This window comes from Protopterus annectens, chromosome 16.part0 (genome assembly GCF_019279795.1).
Source record: "Protopterus annectens isolate FY-2018-M chromosome 16.part0, PAN1.0, whole genome shotgun sequence".
Classification (NCBI taxonomy): domain Eukaryota; kingdom Metazoa; phylum Chordata; order Ceratodontiformes; family Protopteridae; genus Protopterus; species Protopterus annectens.
Window position 1 is genome coordinate 67,384,461 of NC_056750.1, and position 17,378 is coordinate 67,401,838.

General features: G+C 44.3%; 1 protein-coding gene across 1 annotated transcript in view; it reads left to right on the forward strand.

The window, feature by feature from the left end:
* The window catches only part of LOC122790513 (solute carrier family 12 member 6-like), a 1,559,275-nt gene that overhangs the window by 1,171,903 nt on the left and 369,994 nt on the right, over window positions 1-17,378 (forward strand). The window contains exon 11 of the mRNA XM_044058063.1: window positions 4,684-4,782. Within this exon, the coding sequence (XP_043913998.1) occupies window positions 4,684-4,782 (99 nt within the window). The remainder of the gene's footprint in view (window positions 1-4,683; window positions 4,783-17,378) is intronic.

Consider the following 17,378-nt stretch of genomic DNA (forward strand, 5'->3'; position numbering starts at 1 on the left):
GGCCTTGGACAGATGGGGTAAGAAGATATACACTTCTGCTACTTTGGCCATTAGGGCCTTAAATTGCCAGTTTTATATGTTAAATTATCAGCAGCATATTATGGGACTGCTTAAACAGAAAATGATGTTGGTTCCTGATTGTGCTGAACATAAAGAATTACAGGATTTAATGCATTCTGCTGAACAAGTTGGTAAACATACTTTGCAATGTGGTTTTGACTCTTTAGAAGCATCTTGCAGGGCTGCTGTCACTAGGTCTGTACTTAGAAGGCATGCTTGGCTTAAGGAGCAAAACTTGCCAGATAATGTTAAAGCTAAATTACTGGATACTCCCTTAAACCAAGACCGCCTGTTTGGCAACAAAGCAGAAGTCCTTAAAAAGATGGAGGAAAAAGCTAAATCTATGCAAACTGTTAAAGATTTCCTGCAAGTACAGCCTCCCATATTTAGTAGGCATTAGCCTTCTAAGAATTGGTCCTTTCCAGTCTCTACCAGGCGTTCTCAGTCCAAACCCAGGAACAGCATACCACCTAGGTTACAGTCTCAGGTTACACACATGCCTAAGTAGTGGGGTGCTCCAACTTCCAAAGCTGGAAGTAGTACGACACCCCCCTATGGAAAAATGTCACAGTGACTTAACCTTAAACCTTCCAAGCCCTGCTCAGCTGCCTGCTCCTTTAGGGGGAAAGATTGCCCTGCATGCAAAAAAGAGGGAACTCATTACCCAGGACAAATGGGTTTTAAATATAGTTTTCCAAGGATACAAATTCCACTTCCACACCTTACCAACCCCCAAACGGTTGGCCAGACCTACCCCCAAATCAATGGCAGAGGCTCAACAGCAGGTTCTCTCTTTTCTGCGTATCAGGGCTATTCAACCTGTCCCAGCAGAAGAAAGGGGACAAGGTTTTTACTCAAGACCTTTCCTGGTACCCAGAAAAGACAGCTCCTGGCATCCTATCCTGAACCTCTGTATTCTAAACACCTTTTTGGTAATCCCAAAATTCAAAATGCTAACACTTCAACAGCTGCTTCCTATGCTAGGCAAAGATGCCTGGTTGGCAACCTTAGACTTAAAGGAAGCTTACCTGCACATTCCAATAAGGGAATCTTGCAGGAAATACCTACTCTTCAGGGCAGGCTCCATGCACTATCAGTTCTCTGCACTTCCCTTTGGCTTATCTATTGCGCCCAGGGTATTCGCAAAGTGCCTAGCTCCAGCCATCGCATTTTGCAGGCAGAGAAATATTCACATATACCCATACCTGGATGATTGTCTAATTAAGGCAGAAAGCCAGACTTGCTATTAAAACATCTGGCATTCGTAAAGAAACTTCTAACCTCACTGAGGTACACCACAAACGAAAAGAAATATCATCTAGTACCCTGCCAACAGATTGTATTCCTAGGAGCAAGCTTGAGCACAACTTCCCAGATGGCTCACCTCACTCCAGAGAAACAAGTTTATTTGACAGCATACTTCAAACTACTGGCCACAAAGACTCAGCTATATGTAAGGAAAATTCTGCAAGCCCTGGGGTTCATGGCCTCTTGCATTCTACTAATTCCATATGCAAGACTGCATATGAGGAAACTGCAGTGGTATCTAAAAAGCTTATGGAGTCAACATTCTCAGGACCTGGAATCAATGATTCCTATCATTCCATGTATAAAGACAGAGCCCCTTTGGTGGCAGAGGCCTGCTACCACAATAAGGGACTGCCATTCACTCTACCCCCTGCCGCCCAAATCCTAACAACAGACACATCAGAGGGGGGCTCACTTGGCAGGGCAGTGCATTCAGGGCAAATGGAACCCAAGTCAAATGCACCTGCATATCAGTCAAAAAGAAATGTTAGCTGTACAGAATTCCCTGACAGCCTTCAAGGACCACATTCTTCCAGGACAATTATTGCTAAAGACAGACAACACCACTGTTATTTGGTACATAAACAAGCAGGGGGGAACCCACTCATTTCCTCTCTGCAGACTAGCCATGGCTCTGTGGAACACAGCCGTGAGCTACCAAGTGCACCTACAAGCTCAGTTCCTGCCAGGCAAGCTAAATTCACTGGCAGACGACCTAAGTAGAAATCTCATGGACCCACACGAGTGGAAACTGGAACCAAAGATATTCAACATTTTGAGAAACAAATGGGGGAGCCCAGAGATAGACCTGATTGCCTCCCCTCAGAACTACCTATTGATCAAATTCTGCACAAGGACTCCCCACAGACAAGCTTGGAAAGTGGATGCCCTGTCCTTCACCTGTGAAAGCCTCTCAGTTTATGCCTTTCCCCCTCTGCCTCTCCTCTCAAAAGTTCTACTAAAGATCAAACAGGACAAATCAAGGACAATACTCATTGCACTAGACTGGCCACACCAACACTGGTACCCCCTCTTATACAGTATGTCACTGCTGGAACCATGGCACCTGCCTCAGACCCCTTCCCTGCTGTCCCAGCACCCCCAGCTTCAAAACCTGAACCTTGCAGCGTGGCTAAACTCAGGGGATGGGCACAACAGTGCCCAGCTTACCGCATATTCTCCAATACTTAACAGAGATGCTTCACAAGGGCCTTTCCTTCTCTTCTATTAACATTCATGCCTCAGCCATTTCAGCACATTATAATACTGAGTCACCCCTCTTCTCTCACCCCCTGCTGAAGCAATTCCTCAGAGGGGCCAACAATTTAAGACCACCCAGGAGAGCCCGTACTCCAGCCTGGGATCTTAACTTTGTATTGGAAAAGCTCACTCTCCCTCCTTTTGAACCAGTTGCAACTGCAGAGTTAAAATTCCTTTCTTGGAAAACAGCCTTCCTTCTAGCCATCACTTCAGCAAGAAGAGTGTCTGAATTATAGACCCTCATGACAGTGGAGCCCTTCATTATCTTCCATGCAGACAGGGTTTCCCTCAGGACCAATCCTTCCTTTATGCCCAAGGTGGTGTCTAGTGTGGCCCTAAATCAGTCCATTCATTTGCCTACCTTTTTCCCTAATCCACAAAACAAAGGGGAACGAATTCTGCACTCTTTGGACGTGCACAGACAACTTAAATTTTACTTGGACAGGAGTAAGCCTCTCAAAAAATCTGAACAGCTGCTAGTTGGCTTTGCTGCAGGGGCAGAGGGGAAGGCCATTTCCAAGCAAACCATTTCTAAATGGATAGCTCATTGCATTCATTTCTGCTGTAAGCACCTTGGAAAACCTACACCACAGGGGATAAGATCACATTCCACCAGGGCTGCATCTACCTCTACAGCCTTTCTCAGAGGGGTCCCTACCAGGGACATCCTAGAAGCTGCTACCTGGAGCTCTGTTCATACCTTCACCAAGCATTACCACATGCCTATTTTTTCTAAATTCAGGGCTGGTTTTGCCACTGTAGTCTTGCAGGGCTTAATAGCTGGTCCTAATGCTCTCTAACTTCCTCCTCCCTTCCTTAGCTTTGGGAATCTACCCAAATGTAATGACTGCAACAGTGAAACATGAAGAACATAGTACAGTTGTTTACACTTACCATAAATGTAGTTGTTCGAGTGTATTCACTGTTGCAGTCCTGGTTACCCTCCCTCCAGCCCCCTGACTTCTCTTGGCTCTACCTTTCCTTCTTGTTTGGTGTATTTGAGCTTTCTGGTGTATTTGCTTTTTGTTGGAGGTGTAACATAACATATAATTGCTTCCCATTGTGAGGGCACCTGACATCTGGGGCAAGTAAAACTGATGTAATGGCGTTGGCTGCATGTTTTATACCCCTGACTACCTGACGTCATGGAGGAAGAGACAGCATCCGATGCAGGAATCCAAGACTCTGGTATTCAGGCCAGCTGAGGGCTACCTGCAGGCAGATAACCCTAATGGTAATGACTGAAACAGTGAATACACTCGAACATCTACATTTATGGTAAGTGTACAATACTGTACTTTCTGTACAAGTTACCTAAAACTTAATATCAGTTAATTCAGCATCAAGAGACTTAACAGAAAGGTTTATAGGTTCATATGAGATTACTAGGCTAACAGCATACTTTATTACAAAATAAATGGTCAAATCATAAAAATTATCTAGGGACAGTGGTAGGATTTTAAACTTTGACCAGCTCATGTACACCAAAGTGAGAAAAGCATATTTTGTCAGAAATATTTTTCTAAAGGGTGTTTCGGCAGTCCAGGGATATCATTATAATATCTCATACATCACTGATCTGATGCTTCTGTGAAAACAGCGCTGCATTGTGTAGCCTTCAACAAGCCCACCAAAACAGTAACATTCAAAAGTTCTTTGTTACCATTTGTGCCTAGAGATGGTCCTCCCTCTCTTTAAAAAAAAAATGGATGGCCTAAGCATATCAAGGTAAGATTTTGTGCTACTACTGCATTCTGGGATATCACGTCTATGTTGTGTGGTTATTTCCCCATGTTGCAGACTTTTTTTAAAGTTTATAAGTCTAATGGAAACTGTGCTGCAGCTAAACAATTGAGTGTATTTCTTTCACGAGTCTTATTTATATGCATCGTCTTTCTTTTGTTTCATGAGTTTTGTTTATATGCATTGTCTTTCTTATGTATTTATTGTGTCTTTGCTTGTGCCTGGGCTACCTGTTTAAACAGACCCATTTAGCAAATGATTTGATATGCCTAAATGCCCATTAATAAGAAATATTTTTCTCTTTTCACCCAGGTATCATGGCGGGTTCAAATCGGTCTGGTGACCTCAAGGATGCACAGAAATCAATTCCTATTGGGACGATCTTGGCAATCCTCACAACATCTTTAGTCTGTATCCTTATATTGATTTCTACCATGCTGAGACTGCCGCTGGAGTGGGCGGCTATAAACAATTTGTTTAGGGTTCATGTGTGTGTGTGTGTGTGTGTGTGTGTGTGTGTGTGTGTGTGTGTGTGTGTGTGTGTTTGTGAGTGTGTGTTAGTGTGTGTGTGTGTATAGACACTGTCACAGTGTACTAACCTGATAGAGTTGGAAAGTAATGCAGATATTCTGATGCCATTTTGTTTGGTTGGTGTTGGCCATACAGTGCCTTCTTGCCAAGAAGAATCATGCAATGGTGGAGGTGGCAGGCATACGTTATATTAGGTACCTCAAAATAATTCATGAAGTGGGTTCCACATGTCAGAATTGAGACTTACGACAGATGAGTATAGGTTAAAGGTGCAAGGCTGACAGCTTAGTGGAGATGTAAAGAAGTATTCTGTTCATGGAAGGGGTGGTGGATGTTTGCAGTACCTTCTGAAAGAGGACGTAGGGCTAGAATCCAAGAATATGTAGGATATGTATGAGATTTTGTGTGAGAGGTGAGAAACTATAAACTGGTTCTTGGATACACAGCTTAAGTAGATGTGAAGAAGCAGGCTGACTGCATGTCACTGTGTTTTTTATCTGCTGTAAAAAATCAGTTTCTGCATTTATGAGTTGCCAGCACACTGCTTACACAAATGGCTGGAGGAGAAATTCCTCATTCTTGGAGCTAAGAGTTTGTGAGCAGCATTTTTGGCTTTGGTTTATCCCTGCCCACCAGCTGGGTACACTGCTGTTCTTTTCATTCCCGTTTTCTTTCTGACTCAGTGTCTCACACAGCTCCATGGGCCTGCTTCTTCCGTGCTCAGGGTTTAAATCTTATTACTGATATGCGTTAGACTCAGTGTCTCACACAGCTCCATGGGCCTGTTTCTTCCGTGCTCAGGGTTTAAATCTTATTACTGATATGCGTTAGACTCAGTGTCTCACACTGCTCCATGGGACTGCTTCTTCCGTGCTCAGGGTTTAAATCTTATTACTGATATGCGTTAGATTCAGTGTCTCACACTGCTCCATGGGACTGCTTCTTCCGTGCTCAGGGTTTAAATCTTATTACTGATATGCGTTAGACTCAGTGTCTCACACTGCTCCATGAAACTGCTTCTTCCGTGCTCAGGGTTTAAATCTTATTACTGATATGCGTTAGACTCAGTGTCTCACACAGCTCCATGGGACTGCTTCTTCCCTGCTCTGGGTTTCAAGGTTTAAGTCGTATTACTGATATGTCTTTAGCTTAGTGGGATGAAAAACCCATCTACATTGTCATACCATGCCACCAAGGATTTTTTTCCTTTTTCTTCTGCCTCATCCTATTTTCACATCATTACTAGCGTGCGCTTCTCACAACTTCTGGTTGAATACGTTTGTCTACCGATCCCCAAGCCCTTTGTACATGTATTGCACTCGGGCAGTGTTTTAGAGTACCCTTTGTAATCCTGCAACAATATTTCCCTCTCCTGTACTTGAGTTAAGGAAAAACAATTTCCATGTGATCAGTTCTACCTTCCCAAAGCAACACCTCAAATGTGCCCTGGTCTGTTTCTTGAACCTGAGTCACATAGGTCTCAGAACTTACTGGCTAATATCATTTGGTCATTGACATTTGCTGACTGCGCATTTAGCACTGATATTTCAAAGACAAGTTTGCAGCAATAATGATCATGAAGCCACAGGTTGTGCCACTAATCAAAAACAAAAAACTGAAGCAAAGTCCGCCAGGTGTATGTCAACACTAATGTAAAACAAAACCAAAGCACTTGAATGCAAGGCGGAAGAGATCAATGTTTCATTTACATTAAACACAGCTGAAACATTGGTCTTTTTTGTGTTGCATTTAGATGCCACAAATGTAATGAAAATGAATAAAACAAAATGTTTAGATATTACCGCAGAGCGCAAGACACAGAATTATTATGTAGTTCTTTCATTCAGCTTCACAACAAAATTGGTAAAAAAAAAAAAAACAATAGTTTTATATTGGAAACAATGATTACATATCCTGAGTGACTCAGTTAAATATATAAAATACTCCTAAAGCAGTCTTGGTATTAAAATGCTAAAACTTTTTTGAGCTGCCGTATTTCAGAGAAATATGTTTTCCTACCAGAAGTAGAATGAGAAACAAAAGGCATGTGCTGCCTTGTTTTAGACATTAGGACTTAAAGCATTGTAGATTAATTAAGGATACTTTTCTGTTCTCGACTGTCAAATATTGTTGACAGGAGAAATTTCAAATTAGCCCTTGCATCTCCTTCATGACTGGCATAATTCCACGCTGTTTTGGATTGTTTTCCAGTTCTCGCTAATAGTAAGTGTAATGATCAAAGAATCCATATTAAGTGTGAGAAGACAATCCAGTCATAAATCCTAACTAATTGTAGGTAGCCAGTTTAGTAAACCATTTTACCCTTTCTTGCTATTTTTAAAATGTTTATACTGTTTTAGGAGTGTTGTTGTATATTTAAAAGTCATTTGGATCATATGATCATTTATTTTGATATGTAACTGTGGATGTTCTTCGTTTCACTGTTGCAGTCATTACATTTGGGTAATCTGCTGGCAGGTTGCCCTCAGTTGGCCTGATTAACAAAGTCTTGGGTCCTGTGTCGGTTGCTGTCCCTTCTTCCATGATGTCAGGTCGTCAGGGGTATAAAACATGCAGCCAACGCCATTACATCAGTCTTTCTTGCCGCGCGGTGCCCGAAGCAGATGCAGTTCGCAAGTGCTGATCGGCCGACTCCTGAAATTTTCGTTTTCGAGTTTCAGATCCGAAGTCTTCAACTAAAAAGCTAAGTACCCCGTTGGGGAAACTTTTTCTTGCTCCTTACCGATGTCAGTAAAAGTTAATAATTGCATTACTTGTGGGAAGCAAATACCTCATAAGGATTTTCATTTGTACTGTATTCCTTGCCTAGGCCCTGACCACAATGTACTTTGCTGTCAGTTTTGTGCTTTATTTAATCAACGCACTATCAAACGTCTGTACATTTTTGCTTCTAAATATTTTGGCTCACTCTTTAATTATCCAGCAATGTCGTCGGTTAGCAATCCGACTACCGGAATACCTAAAAAAACACAAAGAAAAAGACAGAGACAGGCCGTTGAGGTCCAAAACTGCCGACGACACTTCTCCTAAACCAGTCGCCAGTTCGCCGGTACTCAGTAGGGCACTTTCGCAGCCCCTGATACCCGCTACTTCTGATTCGCAGGCCTCTATTGAGACCCATTTGAAGTCTGGTATGCCCCGAGATGCTTCAGTTATGGAACCCGCAGATGTCGCTACCTTGGAAGGGTCCGGAGCCGCTGTGCATGCACTGGCTTGTGAGGGTGTTTTCAGGCCTACAGATTTGTATATTAGACCAATGCCATCTTCAAAACTAAGGCCAAAATCTTGACCTGTGCTTAAAAAAAATGACGCCTGGGCCACATGTGCAGGCCCCTATGCCTAAAAAAACAAATGATCAAAATGGCTGAACATTTAATTACTCTGATCAGGGGTAGCCAACCCCCCCCCCCCCTTCTAAGAAGACTAGGCAAGACATTGATTATGAATCTTCTGAACAAGATTCTATTTCTTCTGACTCTTCTAATGAACAGGAATTGTCTATACCTACTTATGAAGACTCTGATGCAGAAGATTCCATTCCTTCTGCTTCTCCCCCCGAGGATTTTTCTTTTGGAGAAACTTTGCATACCTTAAGGGAACATTTCCACTGGGAAAGTCAGGATTTCTCTGAATCTAAAAAGAGACTTAGGGATTGTATTCTTCTTCCTCAGCATAGGCCTTTGGCTATACCTCCTGTTCTAGACATTGTTGATGTTTTTTCAGAATCTAGCATGGCTCCTGATTCTCTGCCTCCGGCTCCTTGTAAGCCAGACATATACTACAGGGTTCCAGATCCTGAAACCATTTCTCAGGGTCCCAAGGGCATTAAGGCTTCTACTGCCAAAAATCCTACCCCTTCTGATAGAGATTCCAGGGTGCTGGATAGATAGGGTAAGAAGGTTTACACTTCTGCAACCTTGGTAATCATGGCTTTAAACTGTCAATTTCATATGCTAAAATATCGTGGGACTGCTTAAACAGAAAATGATGTTAATTTCTGAATGTGTGGAAAATAAAGATTTACAGGATTTATTGCATTCAGCTGAACAAGTTGGAAAACATACTTTGCAATGTGGTTTTGATTTTTTGGAGGCCTCTTGCAGGGCTGCTGTAACTGTGTCTGTGCTAAGAAGGCATGCTTGGCTCAAAGAGCAAAATCTGCCTGATCATGTTAAAGCAAAATTGTTGGATGCTCCTTTACAACAGGACTGTCTCTTTGGTAATAAGACTGAAGAAGTTTTAAAAAAGATGGAAGATAAAGCTAAATCTATGCAAACTGTGAAAGATTTCTTACAAGTGCAACCTCCAAGATTTAGTAGGCACTGGCCTACTAAGAACTGGTCCTTTCAAGTTCCTTTGAGAGCCACTCAAGTCAAATCCAGACATTTCAAAGGCTCCAGGTTTCAGTCACAATGGACTTTCAGAACAAAACAATGGGATGCCTCCTCTTCCAAATCTGGAAACAACAAGACACCTCCCTATGGTAAGCAGTCTCAATGACTTCCCTTTACATTTACCAAGCACTTAACTTTTAGCCGCCCCTTTGGGGGGAAAATTGGCTCTTCATGTAAGAAACTGGCAACTTATAACCCAGGACAAATGGGTTTTGAATATAGTATCCCAGGGATATAGATTTCATTTCCACACGTTGCCAATTCCAAATGAATGGCCAGACCTGCCCCCCAAATCAGTGGGCAGAGGCCCAGAAACAAGTACTTTCCCTCATGAGCATGGGGGCTATTCAGCCAGTACCAGAAGAGGAAAAGGGGTAAGGTTTCTATTCAAGACTTTTCCCGGTACTCAGAAAAGACAAATTATGGCATCCAATTCTGGACTTATCTACTCTAAACACCTTTCTGGACATTCCAAAATTCAAGATGCTTACTCTTCACCAGTTACTTCCTATGCTAGGCAAAGATGCCTGGTTGGCAACTCTAGATTAAAAGAGGCTTACCTGCATACCCCAATCAGGGAATCTTGCAGAAGATACCTCCACTTCAAAGCAGGCTACTTGCATTACCAGATCTTCATCGTGTTACACTGCTGCAGTCATTACACTTGGGTTATCCTGCCATCAGGCGGTTCCCCAGTCAGCCTGAGTTCCAAAGTCTTGGTCTGGCGTCAGTTGCTGTCGCCTCCTCCCTGACATCAGTGTGACAGGGGTATATAAGATGCAGCCGATGCCATTTTCTTCAGTCTTTCTTGCCGCGCGGTGCCCGAAGCAAAAGCAGTTCACAAGTGCCGGTCGGCCGACTCCTGAGATTTTCATTCCGAATCCAGAACCGAAGTCTTCTACAAAGCTAAGTACCCCATTGGGGAAACGTTTTCTTCCCTCAGACTGATGTCTGTAAAAGTTAATAACTGTATTTCTTGTGGGAAGCAAATACCTCATAAGGATTTCCATTCCTATTGTGTCCTATGCCTAGGCCCAGACCACGACGTCACTGGTTGTCGGTTTTGTGCTAGGTTTAACAAGCGCACTATTAAACGTCGGTTTGATTTTGCCCGACATTATTTTGGCAGAAAATTCAATTACACCATGCCATCGGAACTTCCGACAACCGGAATACACAAAAAGCACAAAGACAAGGACAGGCATCCGAGGCCCAAAACTGACGACGAAGCCTCTTGTAGGCCGGTCGCCGGTTCTCCGGTTTTCAGCGAGGCACCTTCGCAGCCCCTGACAACCGCTTCTGCAGAACCACAGGCCGCCTCCAACTCCCACGTGGAGATGGCTGGGCCTTCAGACGCACAAGTTTTTCAGCCTACCGAAACTTACCCTTCAGAGGGATCCGGAGTAACTGAGCAACCCGAAGCTTCAGAGGGTGTTTTCAGACCTGCTCAGTTAAGCATTAAACCCCCTGCCTAAGAAACAAATGCTCAAAATGTCCGAAGACCTAATCACTCTGATCGGGGAAGGCCCAGACAGGATGCAGACTATGACTCATCCGACCAGGTGTCCATTTCTTCAGATTCATCCTCAGACCTAGGATATTCTTTACTCCCTTATGAGGACTCTGATGCTGAGGAATCAATTCCATCAGCCTTTCCGCCTGAGGACTACTCCTTTGGGGAAACTTTACATACCATGAGGGAGCACAAGGCCAGGATTACTCAGAATCCAAGAAAAGGCTCAGAGACTTCCTTTTATTACCCCAACACAGACCCCTTGCTATTCCACCAGTGTTAGATATTGTGGATGATGTGTATACTGAATCCAGCTTAAATCCTGACTCCTTACCTCCAGCCCCAGTTAAACCTGACAGATACTACAGAGTCCCTGACTCACACAAATTCCTGTATAAAAGCCCTGTTGCTAACCCTGAAACTATTTCTCAGGGACCCAAAGGGATTAAGGCCTCATCAGCAAAAAATCCAGTCCCCTCTGACAGAGATTCCAGAGCATTAGACAGATGGGGAAAGAAAGTATATACGTCTGCAACCTTAGCAATGAGAGCCTTAAATTGCCAGTCTCACATGCTAAAATATCAGCAATTTTTGATGTCTCAGTTGAAACAAAAAATGCTTCCAGATTCAGATCCTACTAATTTTAAAGAAATGCAGGATTTATTGCATGCAGCTGAACAAGTGGGAAAGCATACTTTGCAATGTGGTTTTGATTCTTTAGAGGCCTCCTGTAGAGCAGCAGTTACAGGCTCTGTCATTAGAGTCATTAGAAGGCATGCTTGGTTAAAAGAACATACGTTACCAGATCATGTTAAAGCAAAATTATTGGATGCACCTTTGCAGCAGGATGTGTTATTTGGAGTTAAGGCAGAAGAGGTATTAAAGAAAATGGAGGATAAGGCAAAATCTATGCAAATGGTGAAGGATTTCTTACAGGTTCAGCCTCCAAGATTTAGCAGAAATTGGCCAACAAAGAATTGGTCCTTTCCAGTTACAGACAGACCTCAAAGGGGCAGATACAGACGTCCAAGAGGTAGAGGTCAACCACAAGGTCCTTACAGGCCTCGACAAAGGCCAGAAAGAAGGGGAAGACAGGCCCCAACCATATAAAAAGCAGCCTCAATGACTTCCCATTACAGCTGCCAAACAACTCTCTGTTGGCAGCCCCCTTGGGAGGAAAACTGGCACTTTTCTATCACAATTGGCATTGGATCACCAAAGACAAATGGGTTCTCAACATTGTATCTCAAAGTTACAGATTCCACTTTCACACTCTGCCAAGGTTAAAAGGAATGCCAAATCTGCCACCAAATCAATGGGCAGAGGCTCAAAAACAAATTACAGCACTCATGGAAATGAGAGCTATTCAAAAGGTACCACCACAAGAGCAAGGACAAGGATTTTACTCAAGACTCTTTCTGGTTCCCAGAAAGGACAAAGCCTGGAGGCCCATTCTGGATCTTTCTTCTCTAAACACTTACCTGTATGTTCCGAAATTCAAAATGTTAACAATACAGCAACTTCTTCCCATGCTGGGCAAGAAAGCTTGGCTCTTGACCTTGGACCTCAAGGAGGCATACCTGTATGTCCCTATCAGACAAAACTGCAGTAGATACCTCAGATTCATAGCAGGTTCAATGCACTATCAATTCTCTGCACTTCCCTTTGGCTTATCTACTGCGCCCAGGGTCTTCACAAAGTGCCTGGCACCAGTAATTGCATTTTGCAGACAGAAGGGATTTCAAATTTATCTGTACCTGGACGACTGCAAGATTCAAGCGGAGAGCAAGGACATTCTTCTAAAGCATCTGGCGTGTGTAAAAAAATTAAGTTGCCTGGGGTACACAGTAAACAAAAAGAAATCAAAATTAGTGCCCTCACAAGAGATAATATTCCTGGGTGCCAGCTTGAACACAACGGCCCAGATGGCTTATCTCACGCCAGACAAGCAAGGACAACTGACTCAATACTTTCAATTGATGGCAACAAAAACCCAACTCCCTGCAAGAAAAATTCTGCAGGCCTTGGGTTACATGGCATCTTGCATACTACTCATAGATTCATAGGTTGATACTAGGCTATCTGCCCTAGGGCATTTATAAGCCTAGCCAGAGTATGTTTGGCTTTCGCCACCCTTTTAGATTAGTTGACTGTGCCTCTGTATAGTAGGTCACAGAAGGTAACCCTTTTAAGATTTGTTTACTGTACTTCTGTCAAGCAGCGACACAGAAGAGATCCCAGGGGTAAACTTACGATCTCCCATCCATTCGTCAAGATTTCTCTTGAAGAGGGTCAGTGAGGGGCTCTGCCTGACATGGATTGGGATTTTGTTCCAGAGTGAGGGGAGCCTCTGGGATATGAATCTGTCCCTCCAGCATGTCCTATTTATTTCTGTGCTGAGGTTCAGGTCCCTGGAGCGTGTAGCTCTAAGGGATTTAGATTTCCTGAGGTGAAGCATGTCCATTAATTCTGGGTTGGACATGGCTTTATACGTCAGACACAGATCACCTCTGAGTAGGCGGTACGCAACTGAGTAGAGCTGGAGTTTCTTTAGCCGAACTGCATAGGGCATCTGTTTGATCCCCTTGATCCTCTTGGTGAGATACTTTTGGGGTCTTTCCAGTTGCTGAAGGTGTCTGGTAAGGTACATCCCAAACGGGGCATTGTACTCAATTATGGGCCTGATAAGTGATGAGTAGAGGGGCACAGTGACCACTCTTGATCTAGATGTGAACCCTTTCATGATAAGGTTGGCTATATAGAAGGTCTTTCTAACCACTTTGGCAACGTGATTGTCAAAGGAGAGATTTCTATCTACTTGGGTCCCCAAGTCCCTAATTACTTCTTCCGTACTTAATGGATTACCACCTATGTGGTAATTTGTGGGCGCTTTGTTTTTTCCAAAGGGGATGACTATGCACTTTTTGGCATTTAGCTTTAGGCCATGGCTCTGGCACCAGTTATCCATCTCTGTGAGACCCTTTTGGAGGATGCTTGTGTCAGTCGGAGAGTCGATTATAGCACCCAGTTTGCAGTCATCTGCGAACTTGGTCAGCCATAGTCCACCCATGTTGGCCTGTACCTCTGAGAAATATATACCGAACAAGAGAGGTCCCAGGACTGAGCCTTGTGGGACACCACTTGTAACTGGTTTAGAGTCTGACATGGCACCTGCTATTCTGACCATGTGAGTTCTATCCCTGAGCCAGTTTGCAACCCATCTTGTGACATAGGAGTTGATATTTAAGCTGGTGAGCTTATTTATGATGCCTGAGTGGGATATTGTGTCAAAGGCCTTTGCGAGGTCCAGGTAGGCTGTGTGGACTACCTTCCCTTCATCTGTGGCTTTGGTAACTGTTTCAAAGAAGTCGACCAGGTTCAAGAGGCAAGATCTGCCCTTAACGAAGCCGAATTGGGTAGGATCCAGTGTCTGGAGGTTCCCAATGTCTTTGTTTATGATTTCCATGATGATACGTTCCATAGCTTTGCAGACCAAGCAAGTCAGGCTTATAGGGCGATAGTTTCCGGGGTCTGTTGTGGCACCACCTTTGTGGAGTGAGACCACTGTTGCTGTACGCCATTCCTTGGGAACATATCCTGTAGTAAGGCTGAGATTGAACAGTGACTTTATATGAGGGTTTAGTTCTTCTTGGAGCTCGGGCAAGACGCAGCCCGGGACACCATCTGTTCCCACTGATGCTGTGTTTTTAGCTTTGGAGATGGCAGCTCTCACCTGTGGATCTGTGATCTCAGGAAGGCTACACTCTGTTGGGATAGACATTCGCTCTTTTGGGGGGGAAGGGGGGGGGGGAGTTTGCACTGAACCTTTCTGCCAGGATGTTGGCAATGCCTGTGGGTTCAGTGAATTTTTTGTCATTTTGCACTAACTCAGCTTATCTGGGAGTTGCCTCCCAGGTTTCTGACATAACTAAAGAAGGCCTTGTGATTATCTTTAGTGTCTTGTGCAATTTTTCTTTCAAAGCTGGCCTTAGAAGATTTTATGAGGGATCGTAGTTTCTTGCTAGTACTGATCAGTGACGCCTTCCCTTTTTGGGATTTTGCTCTGTCATGTAGTAGCTTTCTCCTTCTGTTGTATAGCTTATTTATGGCCAGGGTCCACCAGACAGGTCTCCTGCCTTTGGAGGAGTGAGTCTTGGTTTTATTTGGGATAGCATGCTCCATGCATTCCTGTAGGTGTCCATAGAATGCTTTTGTAAAGGATTCTGCATTTTGGGCCGTATTGTCCACTGGCCCGGGGGCTTTGAAGGATTCCACCTCAGTTTTGAGAAGTGTGAAGTTTGCTTTTGAGAAGTTCTTCACAGTGGTTTCCTTGGCTAGGGGTGGGGACTGAATATGGATGTCCAGTGAGATTTGTTTATGGTCTGATCTTACCAATGAGGGGTATACCTCTGGTGTGGAACATGGAGACCCCATGTTGGTGATGACCAGATTCAGTATGTTTTCCGCTCTTGTGGGAGTGGTGACCAGTTGTTCCATATCATTTGAGTTTATAAATTCTAGGAACCGTTGGGCGAGGGTGTTTGGGCTTGAGTCGTTTTCCCAATCGATGTTTGGGTAGTTGAAGTCACCCAGTATAATAGTGTTTGGAGAGACCTTCATATTCTCCAGTGTTCTCAGGAAAGCCGAGTGAGGTTCCTGTGTTTGGGAGGGTGGTCTGTAGCAGGCTACAAACTGAAAGGCAGTTTTGCCCACTGTTAGTTGCACATGGATGGTCTCCGAAGCTTCGTGCAGTGCCACTAGCCTGGAGGTGTGGGTATCTTTGATAAATATGGATACTCCCCTTCCTTTTGTGGTTCGGTCCGAGTTTTGGGGCCGGAAAGCATGGTATGAAGTATAGCCTGGTAGTGCTGGGGTGCTCTCGGTAGCCTTGAACCAGGATGTTCATCGTGCATACAGCTGCAGTAATCACAGATGGGTTTTCTGCCGTCAGGCGGTCCCTCGGACGGCCGAATTCCAAAGTCTTGGTCCGGCGTCGGTTGTCGTCGCTTACTCTTCTGATGTCAGTGAGACCAGAGTATATAAGACACAGCCGACGCCATGTTCTTCAGTCTTTTTTGCCACGCGGTGCCCGAAGCAGAAGTAGTTCGCGAGTGCCGGTCGGCCAGCTCCTGAATTACGAAAAAATTGGAAACCGAAGTCTTCATTAAAGCTAAGTACCCCGTTGGGGAAACTTTTCTTGCCTCAGACCGATGTCAGAGAAAGTTAATAATTGTATTTCTTGTGGGAAGCAAATACCGCATAAGGATTTCCATTCCCTCTGCATACCTTGTTTGGACCCAGACCACGACGTCTCGGGCTGTCGCTTTTGCGCTACTTTCAATAAACGCACTATTAAGCGTCGGGCGGAGTTCGCCCAACACTACTTTGGTAAAGCTTTTGCTTATAAAATGTTGTCGGATACTCTGACTACCGTTTTGTCCAAAAAACGCAATGAAAAGGACCGACACACGAGGCCCACGGTCCCCGCCGACACCACGCCAAAACAGGCTACACGTGGTCCGGTTCTCAGCGAGACGCCTTTGCAGTCCCTGACTACCGACGACACTCCTTTGGCTGTGTCCTCTGTACCCGAGACCGCTGGGTCCTCGGCCCTTTCCCAGACTACAACCGAAGCCCCTGCTAATGTCGAGCCTGCTAATGTGCACAGGTCCACCTCCACCCATGGTGTATTTAGGCCCTCATCTTCTTTTTCAATTAAGGCCTTCACTAAATCCAAAGCCAGACATCCCACGAGGCCTGTTGCACTGGGCCCATCTCCAGGACCCATGCCTAAAAAACAGATGCTTAAAATGGCTGAGGATTTAATTACTCTTATCAGAGGTTCTCAACCCCCTCCTGACAAGAGACCCAGAGTGGAGGAAGATTCTCCCTCTTTTGATCAGGGATCCATTTTATCAGAACATTCTGATGCAGAGGAACACTCTTACTCTCCTTTTGAGGATTCGGATGCAGAACAGTCTATTCCTTCTGTATCTCCTCCTGAGGATTTTTCCTTTGGGGAAACCTTGCACACCTTGAGGGAACACTTCCATTGGGAAGGCCAAGACTTTTCAGATTCCAAGAAAAGACTTAGGGAATTTCTTTGGTTACCTCAACACAGACCTCTGGCTATACCCCCTGTTTTGGATGTACTGGATGATGTCTATTCGGAGGCTTGCCTTAACTCTGATTCTCTGCCTCCTGCACCAGTAAAACCTGATAGGTATTACAGAGTACCCAGCTCTCACCAATTTCTCTTCAAAAGCCATAATGCTGACCCTGAAACCATTTCACAAGGCCCCAAGGGATTGAAGGCCTCCACTGCCAAGAACCCACTTCCTGCAGAAAGGGAATCAAGATCTTTAGAAAGGTGGGGTAAAAAGGTATATACCTCGGCCACCCTAGCCATGAGGGCCTTAAACTGTCAGTTTCGTATGATTAAATATCGACAGTTCCTGTTATCACAATTAAGGAACAAAATGTCTCAACCTGAACAACCAGATTTAAAGGAGTTACAGGATATGATGCATAGTGCGGCGCAAGTGGGT